The sequence below is a fragment of the Scardinius erythrophthalmus genome, assembly GCF_964197995.2.
Source record: "Scardinius erythrophthalmus genome assembly, chromosome: 8".
Lineage (NCBI taxonomy): Eukaryota > Metazoa > Chordata > Actinopteri > Cypriniformes > Leuciscidae > Scardinius > Scardinius erythrophthalmus.
In genome coordinates, this window is record NC_138228.1 from 35628543 (window position 1) to 35643243 (window position 14701).

A 14701-nucleotide genomic window follows, 5' to 3' on the forward strand; every position below is an offset into this window, starting at 1 on the left:
CCAGCGGAGGGAAACAGGAAATGTGGTCCGGGAGCGCAGTAGAGGGTCCAGAGAGGATGCGCTCACCAGTCTCCCTCTTATGACTGGTGAGCTTTGGCTTTTACTGGGCACTGTGTAGCGAAGTGCTTCTCCGAACCGCAGTAAAGACACAGACGGTTGACGATTCGACGATGGCGCTCAGCAGCCGAGATCCGTATCCCTCCTAACTGCATTGGCTCGTGTTCGGTAGAAACTGCAGGTGGAGAGCTGGCAGTAGATGAAAGAGTAGGCGTGGTCATAACACGGCGAGTCCGCTGGCGCAGTTCAAAGCGCTTCTCAATACGTAAAGCAGAGTCTATCAGTGGATCAAGACGAGTAGGGACCTCACGAGCCAACACTTCATCTTTAATCTCAGCATTGAGACCTTCAATAAAACGAGCCACCAGAGCAGGCTCGTTCCAACCACAGGAGGTGGCGAGAGTCCGGAACTCCACAGAAAAGTCAGAGACAGAGCGGCGTCCCTGCCGTAAGCAGGACAGTGTGCGAGAAGCCTCAGGACCATGGACCGAGCGGTCGAAAACTCGCAGCATCTCCTCTTTAAACAGTGAATATCGGATCAGACAATCAGCTTCAGCATTCCAGACAGCCGTACCCCACTCGCGGGCTCTCCCCTTGAGCAGAGAGATTACATAGGCTATTCGGGAGCGCTCTCTTGTGTAGATAGATGGCTGGAGCGAGAAAACGACTTCACACTGAGTGAGGAAAGGCAGGCATTCCGTAGGTTCACCAGCGTAACAAGGAGGGTTGTTGACCCGCGGTTCAAGTGTACCTGATGAGACAGACTGGGAAGCGTCCATGCGAAGCACGTGGAGCTGCTGAGAAAGATCGGCCACTTGAGCGGTCAGCGAGTCCACAACACGACGGGCGGCGGAGAGTTCTTCATCGTGCCGACCCAGTAAGGCGCCCTGCATCTCCACAGCGGCCTGGATAGGATGTTCACCAGCCTGCTCCATTCTGATGGTCGGATTATTCTGTCATGAAACAGAGGTCCAGAGACGAAAAGCAGGTACAGTTCTCTTTAATAGAAACAAGGAAAACGCCGTACAGGCTGATAACAGAAAGTCACTTCTCAAAAATTCAAACAAAGGTTTTGTTCGCAGCTTTTCTCAATGTAAATAGAAACTGAAGAGTGAACTGTCGATCTGGACCACTTCTGAGTAGCAAGGACTGGAAGTAGGTGAGCAGTGGAACCCTCTGCTATTCTCCACGGAGAACACTGGATACAGTACAGAAGAGGTAACTCACAGCAGTTGAAACCAGTGGCACAGTATTATTCAGCAGGACCAGGCAGGACAGGACAAGACTAGACAAGGTATTCCTACAGAGTAATAACAGTCGACGTGCATCACAGAGAAACAATAATCCGACAATACAGACACGAAAGAGAGAACTAGATATAGCGAAGACAAAAGTGAAAGATAGAGAACAGGTGTGTAGATGGGATGCGAATGAGAAACAGCTGAGGGCGATGAGGTGAAGCGTTAATGAGTGTGTGCGTAAGTGTGTGAGCAAGAAGGTAGTAAGGCGTAAAACAGCCAGCAGAGGGAGACAAAGGAAAGAAAAAGAGAAGGAAAGAGCCAGGATCATGACAGTTTGGATCTGTAGGACCCGTTTTAATTTTTTATCAAAAGAAAAATGATACGATTAATTATTTTTTCAAACTCAGACTCATTGGCCTTGGCTCATTTTCTGTGAAGAATATATATCTGAACACATTTTCAATGACCAAATTGTTTCTACCCCTGCCGTTTCTTCACAGGGTTGCAATTCTTAAATGTGATCTAACAAAGATAAAGAGAAAATATTAACCATATGCTGTTTATATTGCTTGTAATTGGGATGAATTAAACATCTGTTGAGTATTTTAACATAACATTTTTGATTGTGTTGAATTAAAAACCCAAAAATGCAGCGGATCCACCAGACCCACGAACACTGGCTGAATAACAAAAATATGAACACCACACGAGGGTTAAATTGTTCCAGTTCCATTTGTGTGTGTGTGTGTCCACAAATATGGCAATATCTGAAATCCTTGTCATTCTGGGGACATTTCTGGTCCTCGTTAGGAAATCAGCTTATAAGTCATACAGAATGATGTTTTCTTTGTTGTTGTTTTTTTAAAGAAAACTGCAGAAAGTTTTATGTGATGGTAGTTTTAAGGGTAGGGTTAAGGGATAGAACATACTGTTTGTACAGTATGGAAAGTCCCCATAAAACATGAAAACCCAGAGAGAGAGAGAGAGAGAGAGAGAGAGAGAGAGAGAGAGAGAGAGAGAGAGAGAAGGGGGGGGGGGGGGGTTGTTTTATCCGAAAAGAAAAAAAAAAAGATTTGCTGTTGGTGTAAAAAAAAGTACTGAGAAAAAGCTATAGGCACATTGGGTTTCACCAAAAACATTCATTCTAAGATGGATATTTATATATTTTTTTTTTTTCGAGTCAGCCAAGGATTACATGAAAAGAACAATTTGAGATGCCTAAATCAATAGAACTATGTCAACTTCTCCAAAATGCTTGACACGAAATCTTAAGATAAGAAACTTTGAACCATTACACCCTTATACTTGCACAATGATTACAGTAATCGGAAACACTGCATTTCAACAAGCTTAGTTTTGTAAGAAAAAGATGTTTAATAACATGAGAAATAACATTTTACTTGCAAAGTCTGTAAACAATTCACCACCATGACGCTTCATGACAAAATCTACAGAGCATTTCAAACAAGTAACAGAGAACATCTTGAACTTTACCACACCAAAACACACTCATGCGCAGTGGGAGGGTATAAATTAAAAAGGGAAGTTGACATTCTGACCTCAAGAGCATTGAGTGACACACTGACACTCCATTTAAAAACACATACCGAGACTGATTTAGAAAACATTTACTTGGAATCGAAACTTTGAGAACAACATAAAAATACTCTTTTCCACTTTTTTTTCCACTAAATTTTCTTTTCCAATTCACCATGAGTATCACAAAATAACCATACAGTGTGTGACCACTCAACATGCAGCTGAAATAATCAAGTATTCCCATGCAGTGGAAGGGCTTCCAGGTGCACAGGTAAAAGAAAATGGCACACCGTTCCCTTTGATGTCAGGAGCAGCCTACTGGAGCTCTCTGATCTTGGGCCTATGGATCCCAGGACAGAACATCTTGTGCATAAATTCTCTTCTATTGTTGGTCTGAAGATGAGAAATTGGACCTCAGGCTATGGTGATGGAGGAGCCTTCAGGGAATTACAGGAACCTCCCTGGCTTCCCCCTCCAGTACTGTGATACTGCAGACAGCAGAGGAGAACAAAGCACTATAGTCATCTTAGTTCACTCAAAACTTCATCAGTCATGCTTGCACTGATTTGACATTACTGCATTGGACATTTACATTAAGTTCAAGGTTCACAGATCATGATTGTGCTCCTGTTGACTTTTGCTGCTATTAAGGTGGGATACCAATAAGGTTCTGTGGTTTGGTTAGATGCTTTAACGGTGTGTAGTTAGGTTTAACAGTGGGTTATATATATATATACAGTGAGGAAAAAACGTATTTGAACACCCTGCTATTTTGCAAGTTCTCCCACTTAGAAATCATGGAGGGGTCTGAAATTGTCATCGTAGGTGCATGTCCACTGTGAGAGACATAATCTAAAAAAAAAAAATCCAGAAATCACAATGTATGATTTTTTAACTATTTATTTGTATGATACAGCTGCAAATAAGTATTTGAACACCTGAGAAAATCAATGTTAATATTTGGTACAGTAGCCTTTGTTTGCAATTACAGAGGTCAAACGTTTCCTGTAGTTTTTCACCAGGTTTGCACACACTGCAGGAGGGATTTTGGCCCACTCCTCCACACAGATCTTCTCTAGATCAGTCAGGTTTCTGGGCTGTCGCTGAGAAACACGGAGTTTGAGCTCCCTCCAAAGATTCTCTATTGGGTTTAGGTCTGGAGACTGGCTAGGCCACGCCAGAACCTTGATATGCTTCTTACAGAGCCACTCCTTGGTTATCCTGGCTGTGTGCTTCGGGTCATTGTCATGTTGGAAGACCCAGCCTCGACCCATCTTCAATGCTCTAACTGAGGGTAGGAGGTTGTTCCCCAAAATCTCGCAATACATGGCCCCGGTCATCCTCTCCTTAATACAGTGCAGTCGCCCTGTCCCATGTGCAGAAAAACACCCCCAAAGCATGATGCTACCACCCCCATGCTTCACAGTAGGGATGGTGTTCTTGGGATGGTACTCATCATTCTTCTTCCTCCAAACACGTTTAGTGGAATTATGACCAAAAAGTTCTATTTTGGTCTCATCTGACCACATGACTTTCTCCCATGACTCCTCTGGATCATCCAAATGGTCATTGGCAAACTTAAGACGGGCCTTGACATGTGCTGGTTTAAGCAGGGGAACCTTCTGTGCCATGCATGATTTCAAACCATGACGTCTTAGTGTATTACCAACAGTAACCTTGGAAACGGTGGTCCCAGCTCTTTTCAGGTCATTGACCAGCTCCTCCCGTGTAGTTCTGGGCTGATTTCTCACCTTTCTTAGGATCATTGAGACCCCACGAGGTGAGATCTTGCATGGAGCCCCAGTCCGAGGGAGATTGACAGTCAAGTTTAGCTTCTTCCATTTTCTAATGATTGCTCCAACAGTGGACCTTTTTTCACCAAGCTGCTTGGCAATTTCCCCATAGCCCTTTCCAGCCTTGTGGAGGTGTACAATTTTGTCTCTAGTGTCTTTGGACAGCTCTTTGGTCTTGGCCATGTTAGTAGTTGGATTCTTACTGATTGTATGGGGTGGACAGGTGTCTTTCTGCAGCTAACGACCTCAAACAGGTGCATCTAATTTAGGATAATAAATGGAGGGGAGGTGGACATTTTAAAGGCAGACTAACAGGTATTTGAGGGTCAGAATTCTAGCTGATAGACAGGTGTTCAAATACTTATTTGCAGCTGTATCATACAAATAAATAGTTAAAAAAAACATATATTGTGATTTCTGGATTTTTTTTTTTAGATTATGTCTCTCACAGTGGACATGCACCTACGATGACAATTTCAGACCCCTCCATGATTTCCAAGTGGGAGAACTTGCAAAATAGCAGGGTGTTCAAATACTTATTTTCCTCACTGTATATATTAAGTGCATTGTATCATAAGATTCATTTATATGTTAGCACAAAGAAGTTGAAGAAGACACAAGATGGGGCCAAATGTATCATTAATTAAATAAGTAATAAAAAGAAAACTCATTTAAAAATAGTTAAAACAAGAATTAAATCAATGGTCCTAAAATAGACCTAATTGTGTTTATTATTATTATTAATCATAATAATAATAAAAATAATTATTTGTGCTGAAGTATGTGAAATCTTAAGTAGAAAGTTGAAGATTTGAGGTGGGAGAGTAGTGTTAAAAATAAGTTGGCCTTTAATAGGCAAAAAAAAAAAAAAAACAATCACAATACTCTTCACCTCAGCCTTCAAAACCATCTGCTGTTAGAGAAAATAATTTGTTCTAGCTCCCTGCATTGCCACAAATGACAGAGCTATATATACAGTGGATATGTTGCTTTAAATAAAGTCTCTAGATAGTTTTCAGAGAAATTCTAACATTTATTTAATGTCAGTAATGCTTCTAGGTGCTTGATTCTTTTATTTTCCCCATGTGAATTTGAATGTCTTATAAAAAGAAAAGAATAACAAATGAAGAGGATCTTTGATATTTTGAGTATGATTTTTTCCTGCAGGACCACAATGACCTTGATTCAATTGTCTAGGGAAATGTAGCTTAACAATAGATCAGCTTTGCTTCAGACAGACTTCAAATCACCAGAGCAATCTAGCAATGGTTTATTTATTTTTTTAATTAGCTCTCTATTTAATTTGTGGTTAAATCTTTCAATAAGGTCTTATTTGTTAACATCAGTTAAAGGGATAGTTCACCCAAAAATGAAAATTAGCCCATGATTTACTCACCCTGAAGCCATCCTAAGTGTATATGACATTCTTCTTTCAGACGAATACAATCGGAGTTATATTAAAAAATGTTCTGGCTCTTCCAAGCTTTATAAAGTCAGATCTGAAATCAATATCTCTTATCTCTATAATTATTTATGTGGTGAAATGCTGTGTAATAAGTGGTATGACTGTATACCGTATCTCTTAAATCGTCTAGTTTGAACTTGCCGTGCTAGCAACAGCTCCTTCTGCGGAAGCTTTGCGTTTAAAGACCTAATCAAATATTTCAACTCAGATCAATATTTCGTGTCTAATTATTTACTTATGTGGCAAATAGCCGTGTAATAAGTGGGATAATGTACATCCAGCCGGTTGTTATCTCAGAATAAACCTCCTTCAGGCTGATGCAAGACCAAGACCAAAGTCGTCATCACCCTGTCGGGGGTTTATTCTGATTTTAATCCTTAGATATTATCCCTTACTTAATGTTATTTAATCAACATATTGTTCATTGTTTGTTCATGTTAGTTCACAGTGCATTAAGTATTGTTAACAGATACAACTTTTCATTTCAAATAATTTATGATGAAATATTGAAATTAACAAAGATTAGTTTGATTAGTAAATTAAAGATATGTAAAGATTTGTAAATAATCATTCACGTTAACTAATGTAGTTAACTTAAGTTGACAAACAAAACCTTATTGAAAAGTATTACAAAATGAATTTCTTTTTATTTATATACAGTGCATCCAGAAAGTATTCACAGCGCTTCACTTTTTCCACATTTTATGTTACAGCCTTACTCCAAAATGGATTAAATTCATTATTTTCATCAAAATTCTACAAACAATACCCCATAATGACAACGTGAAAGAAGTTTGTTTGAAATCTTTGCAAATTTATTAAAAATAAGCTCAGTTACATCCTGTTTCCAATGATCATCCTTGAGGTGTTTCTACAACTTGTCCACCTGTGATAAATTCAGTTGTTGGACATGATTTGGAAAGGCACACACCAGTCTATATAAGTTCCCACAGTTAACAGTGCATTTCAGAGCACAAACCAAGCCATGAGGTCCAAGGAATTGTCTGTAGACCTCTGAGACAGGATTGTATCGAGGCACAAATCTGGGGAAGGATACAGAAAAATGTCTGCAGCATTGAAGGTCCCAATGAGCACAGTGACCTCCATCCTCTGTAAATGGAAGAAGTTTGAAACCACCAGGGCCCGGTTCCCCGATAACGCTCACTCTTAGCGCGCTAAGAAGACTCAAAAGATATATCTTACCAAAGTTGTTTATGTTCCTAAGTGTGTTCCCCGAACTATACCTTAGAAAGCTGCTTAAGATATACCTTCTTACGTGCGACGTTACCGGGTGCTGTCCGTGGCGATGGTGATGAATCTGCTGATATCGATGGCTCAAGAATCAATTATTCTCTCGTGCAGGGGCTGTTTATGTGAGAAAGCGGTGTTCTTTATTAAAGAAGCACTTCAGAAATAGTTGAAATTACATTTATTAGGACTATTGGATATTATAAAAAATAATCCAAACTATAATAGCCTATAATAGCCTAGCCTACCTATTTTAAAATTGTAACATTGCTGCCACAATAACCTTTTCAAAAATTTTACGTGCTTTCTTCTCTTTCCCATTTTTGCTTGCTGAGGTGGAGCTGCGATGAAATATTGTTCTTGGAAATACTTTCGAGCATTTCAGTAATAAAAGTGTAGGCCTACATCTTACGTACGGTGCTCGGGAGTGATCAAAAAGGATTTAAACCGTGAATTTTGAATCTCTTCTTGTAAACTCAGAGATGTGGATTCAGACAGCAATTAAATTACCACACGACCTGTTTGTCAAAAAACAGTAGGTACTAATTTGGACAGGGATTTTTACGCGGGTTGGGTGAGAAAAACACTGATATTATGGATTCGGACGGCACTAAAATCACTGACTCACCCCTATAAATGTTTAAAATACCATACGAGCCCATGAGAAACAATATTAGCGTCCGAATAGGACTTAACTGACAGTAGACTATGCTTTCACTGGCCTTTAAAAGCGCTTTTTAATTAATTTAATAATATTGTATAATAATATAATTAAAAATCTAACAACAATCGGTGTAATGACAGTTTTATTCTTTGCATGAAAACACTTGAATTAGCCTAATTGAACACTGTCTGGGTGTATTAAAACTTCAGAATTATATTTGTGTAGACCTGCAACAGTGATAAGGTAAAGCTAAGAGTGGTCCAGACCAACCTTACGGAAGTGTGACTTACAGAAAATATACTTAGCGTACGAACGTGTCGGGAATCGTGCCATAACGTTAAGAGAGAGGTTAAGGAATAGGTTAAGAACTACTTAGCGATAAGAACGTTTTGGGGAACAAAAATCTCTGGTCTGATGAAACAAAGATTGAACTCTTTGGCCTGAATGGCAAGCGTCATGTCTGAAAGAAACCAGGCACTGCTCATCACCTGGCCAATACCATCCCTACAGTGAAGCATGGAGGTGGCAGCATCATGCTGTGCGGATGTTTTTCAGCGGCAGGAACTGGGATACTACTCAGGATCGAAGGAAAGATGAATGCAGCTATGTACTGAGACGAAAACCTTGATGAAAACCTGCTCCAGAGCGCTTTGGACCTCAGACTGGGGCAACGGTTCATCATCCTACAGGACAACGACCCTAAGCACACAGCCAAGATAACAAAGGAGTGGCTACTGGACAACTCTGTGAATGTCCTTGAGTGGCCCAGCCAGAGCCCAGACTTGAACCCGATTGAACATCTCTGGAGAGATCTGAAAATGGCTGTGCACCGACATTCCCCACCCAACCTGATGGAGCTTGAGAGGTTCTGCAAAGAAGAATGGGAAAACTGCCCAAAAATAGGTGTACCAAGCTTGTAGCATCATATTCAAAAATAATTGAGGCTGTAATTGGTGCCAAAGGTGCTTCAACAAAGTATTGAGCAAAGGATATGAATACTTACGTACATGTGTTTTTTTTTTTTTTTTTTTTTTTTTTTTTTTTCATTTTTTCTTTTTAATAAATTTGCAAAGATTTCAAACAAACTTCTTTAACATTGTCATTATGGGGTATTATTTGTAGAATTTTGAGGAAAATAATTAATTTAATCCATTTTGGAATAAGGCTGTAACATAACAAAATATGAAAAAAGTGAAGCGCTGTGAATACTTTCCGGATGCACTATATATATATATATATATATATATATATATATATATATATATATATATATATATATTAAGGGTGTCACGATTCTCCAAATCCTCGATTCAATGACATTTTCGATTCTAAAGTCACGGTTCGATTCGATTCTCGATAAAAAAAAAATATATATATAATTTTATGCAATATAATAATATCTGACCTTTGTTCGCAATGTACCACACACTACATTGTCAAATTTAAAACGTTTATTAACAACATAATGTAACAATAACTCATATCTTCAGTCAATTGGAAACTTAAACAATATAACCTATTACCTATATAGTCACGGGGCTCCCTTGGACTCCTCAGAGCAGTCACAGGCGAATAGCACGGCGTTTTAAATTGGGTTCCCACAGCGTTTGCAACGCAGTACGAGAGAACGTTCTCGTAAGGGAACGTACTTGGTTACTTGCGTAACCTCGGTTCCCTTGGAGATAAGGGAACGAGTACTGCGAGTACTGCGTAATATATATATATATATATATATATATATATATATATATATATATATATATATATATATATATATATATATATATATATATATATATATATATATATATTATTATTATTTATTTGTAGAATCATATTCTAAACTTTCTTGTTTTATGTTTCCAGAGTAAAAGTAACCATGAAGCAGTATTGTAGTAATTAATAAAGTAGGTTTACTCTACAAGTGATGATTGACCATTAGTGATGACACCTGTTGTTTACAAGGAGAGTCACTGAAGAGACAACAAGAGCAGACAAAAAAGAGAAGAGAGTAGACACACAACAATGGTCAACCGTCATTTGTTGAATGAACCTACTTTGTTAATTGATACAACAGTACTTCTACATTCTGTAAATGAACACTGAGCAGTGTTGATTTAACACTGAGGATTTTTCTGTGTGTTGTCTGTTTTCTTATTTATTTATTTATTTACTTAATTACTTATTCATTTGAATAATTTGTTACACTTCATTTATTATGAGGGCTAGATTTCCTGCAGAAAATTCAAAGTCTTTGCCATATAAAAATCTACAGTACTTTTACATTCTCTGGAAGATTTAATTTCTTTGTTCAAATAATGGCCCATAGCTTTGTGTGCACATTTCAACCCCTGAACACTTTATTCTCTACACATTTTTAAGACCAAAATATGTTTGTTCATAGTCCGGTTGTTTTTTCTGCAATTAGGCTACCTGAGTTTGTGAATAATGTATTGAGTGACAACATGGGCTCCAAAAACTCAAATTCTGAATTTCTGCATTCATTCTGTGTAAGAAAAATGTAAAAAATGTTTTTCATTGTTTCAACAAGAATGAGACTGATTAAATATGTAAAAAAATTAAATAAACAAACGAAACAGAATAGAGCAAACTTTTAGAACAAAAAAAGAATACAACTTTTTTTAAATAGCCTATTAGGCTACAACAGAATTGGATACATTTAACGAAAGCAAAACGTAATTTTGTAAAAGTGAATTTTAAACAGAATATAACAAACTTTTAGAAAAGAAAATTTGTGAATCAACATTTAAAATAGGCCTATATACAGTGAAAATAAATTAGGTGCAATGACGCTGATTATTTTTACTATTCTACTGAGGAATGAGACTAATGAAGAGCATTTCTCTCTCGTGTGCGTGGACACACTGACTGCTGCAGAACCGAACTTCTGGGCATTTCTCAGTGAGTAAATTCGTGGTCAAGGGGTAGAACTTAGGTTTCAATAAATTAGATGACAGGTTCAAATCCCGAATAAACATGGTCTACTGTATTTTTTATTATTATTATTAATGCAGAGACATTTGTCTAGTTCTAAAACTTTGTTACACCATATTGTTGTTTTTGTTTATATTTATAAAATAAAATTACCATGCATATCCATTTTACACTAAGGAACAAATATTATCCAACATAATGACTGAATTTACATCTGTATAATAATTCCAATCGGAATTTCAAAAGCAGTTCTGTTAAAAAAAAAGAAAAGAAAACTTCATGGGGTTCCATATACAGAAAGTGTAAAAAAACAAAAAAACAAAAACATGGTTGTAAGCAAGGTGCAATTTGCCAGGGGGAGGGGCAGGGGGCGAAGATTGCCCCCCTCCACAGTAATCAATGCTGTATTTCACCAATAGACAAACACGACCAATTTCCCCCTGGCAAATTGCACCTTGCTTACAACCATGTTTAAAAAAAAAAAAAAAACTTTCTGTATATGGAACCCCATGAAGTTTTATTTATGCATTTATTTTTAATAGAACTGTTTTTGAAATTCTGATTGGAATTATTATACAGATGTAAATTCAGTCATTCTTAGTGTAAAATGGAAATGCATGGTAATTTTATTTTATAAATATAAAAAATATATATATATATAATATATATATGGTATAACAAAGTTTTAGAACTAGACAAACGTGCATGTTGCATATATATATATATATATATATATATATATATATATATATGCAACACGCACGTTTAAACAACAAACAATAAAATCATAACCATCGCTTCTACTTCTGTATTGAGAGATAATAACATGCAACGTGTTTCAGTTACAATCCTGGTTCCACACCGTAAAAACAAATTTGTTCAGTTTACTTAATGCAATTGTGCAAACTCATTGCCTAAGGGGAGACACCCCAGGTGAATAGGAAAAAAATAAATTAACTAATAGATATCAGCATGAAACTTCCCCAGTTGATTACTGACATTAAGACAAATATCTTTTTTATTACAAGTTTTTAGAATATTTATGTTTAAATATGCAAATTAAGTAGTGTCTCATTAAATATGCGCTAATTTGCTTTGATGGGGTAGGCCTACTATGATATTAGACTACACAAAAGATCATTTAAAACCTGAACCAAACATATTTTTATTCAAAGATCAACAGTCTGTCATTAGTCTTTAGTCTGCCACAAAAAACAACAACATTAAAATCATGAACTCAAATGTAATTGTGAAAAAAAAAAAAAAAACAAGACTGTTGTAACAGTGCGTCAATCACACCTTTCAGGCTATAGCCTAACGCTAATAAGCCTTATGCCAAAATTATTATTACGACTAAATTGTCGGTCATTAAATAATAAAACAAAATAATTGTGTAGATGATTTGCTTTATGTAACCTGACATTAGGCCGAAGTATTTTTTTGCACACAGTGCCGCGACCAATCAATCACTCCTTTACGACTGGCTGCCTGCACATTCACTGTCCTCGCAGCTGCTACAACTTGCGCTCGCTTATCAATGCATATAAATTCGCGCCTACGGTATCTTTGTAGAACTTCAAAAAAAGAAAAAAATATGCTGCAGCCAATGAGCAGCCGGCGGAGGCTGGCTGCAGGACGACTCAACCTCCACGGACAGTTTTTAATGTTTTATCAGACAATAACTACTCAAGATTTTGATTTAGTACAATTAGGGCCAGATTCAGGATTTGGGACAACAGCTTAGATTTCGGGACTTAGATGTTTTGTTCGGGACTGATGTTTTTGCCTGCCGTGTCTCAACTTAATTTAATTAAGTAAGCAAAACTTAATTGAATCAAGTTCTTCTAACTTAATCCATTTAAGTTTTGTCAACTTAATTCTATCTGTGATCTGAGGAAGTGTACTCCCAGAGTGCATTGCGGCATGAATAAATTAATTGCTTTTCTTCACTATTTTTGGCTTTATTTTACAATTACAATTTTATTTGCTATTGTTATTGGGGTTATACTTACAAGATACAGCAAATAAAATTGTAATGGTCTAATTAATTAAATAAATAAAAGAAAAAAACTTGTTACCATTGATGTGGCCTGCATACTGAATGTTGAAGTCTGTGTGTGACTCAAGCAAAATTGCAAGATATTGTCACAAGTATAGAGGGATTATATCAACCCAATTAAAAGTTTATGCCATAAGTGTTAGCAATACAATTTTATAAGATCATTATTATACATGAAATATAGTTCATTCAAAATTCATTCAAAACATGGAAATAATATATCATATATATATATATATATATATATATATATATATATATATATATATATATATATATATATATATATATATATATATATAATATTTATTACTTCACTTCCTTTAAAATCAAATAACTGGAGGGCAGTTAAGTATTGTGGGGGTGCAGTGCATGCAAAGTTTTAATCGCTTCTCTTTCATATGGAGAGTGTCGGATAGCCAGCTTGATGATACAGATGTTATCTTAAAGAGCAGGCAAAGTTCCTATCAGGATAAATCTCTCGATGTGTCCAAATATAGGCCCTATATCTTATTAAATTAGCAGGTTAAAATTGAAGGTTTTCATTTTTTTTTTTTTTTAAGTGTTCAATCCAGTTGTTTCAACTGGTTTTATAGAGTTTTAGAATGTTTAAGCAGTGTGTTTGTCAACAATCTGGCCTTATCATGAACTGTTGACGAAATGCATTCATGCCAACCAAACGAATACGGGTGCAACAGATACAGAGCGCTTTAATTCACGATCAACCTCGTTTTATTGTAAGGTGAATTCAACTGCATTTTGTTTCTTTGAAGCAACAAAGGCTAAATAATTTGTTACAGTTGTTTTTTGTCATTGGTGACAAGCAGCGATATATACAGTTTTATTAACTGTATGATGTGTTTCTACCCTGAAACATTTAATATCGAGAGAGACCCGGCGCACACAGTGAGGGAGACAAGATAAACTTGCTAAAAAGACATCCAGCGCATCTGCGAGAGAGAGGCAAAGAAAAATAAGTCTTCTTAATTTATGTTGCTTTGTACTATTTTCATTTTGTACTGATTTAATTGTACACAGCAAAGCTGAAATTTCTTTAGCAATACACATTTAGAATGTAGGAAGAATAAGATTCTATATTTCTCATTTTGCCTCGCAAAGGGAATAAACACTGATCGAGTGTTTATTCCCTTTGCCAACCCTGTTTTAAATAAATAAACTGTCCCGACTTTTTATTTAAACCTTGAAATGTATGATGGGGTTATAATTTCATTGGCTTTTAATAATAGTATTATTAATACTATTTAGTTAGTCTATTATGTTTTGTAGCCAAGTCAACAAAATGTTAAGAGTCTTTTTCTGAGTTGTTTAATGTAGGCCTATGGATCTGTTTTGACAATTTAGTTCTTTCGTTGCTATGGATATCGTCTCGGGTTACGTGACTGTAACCCTGTTCCCTGAAAAAGCGGGAACGAGATGCTGCACTTGATTTAAGTGCTATGGAATGCTTTTGTGCATGACCAGCTGTGAATATATGTGTGCAACACATCAATAGAATTGACTCTGAGCTTTTATAGCCTCGGACAGTGACGTCATTAGAATGCGCGTATGTCATAGGCTATAATTAGATGTGCCACAGGTGCATTGGCAGGTATAATTTTGTCTGAAGAGCAGTCCTGGGACATCCATAGTGCGGCAATAAAGTGCAGTATCTCGTTCCTG

At 36.9% G+C, this 14701-nt stretch overlaps 1 protein-coding gene across 1 annotated transcript in view; it reads right to left on the reverse strand.

Moving 5' to 3' along the window:
* Positions 1-2656: 2656 nt before the first annotated feature.
* syt9a (synaptotagmin IXa) overlaps positions 2657-14701 on the reverse strand; it is a 99366-nt gene continuing 87321 nt past the window's right edge. The window contains exon 7 of the mRNA XM_081372362.1: positions 2657-3325. Within this exon, the coding sequence (XP_081228488.1) occupies positions 3257-3325 (69 nt within the window). The 3' untranslated portion in view covers positions 2657-3256. The remainder of the gene's footprint in view (positions 3326-14701) is intronic.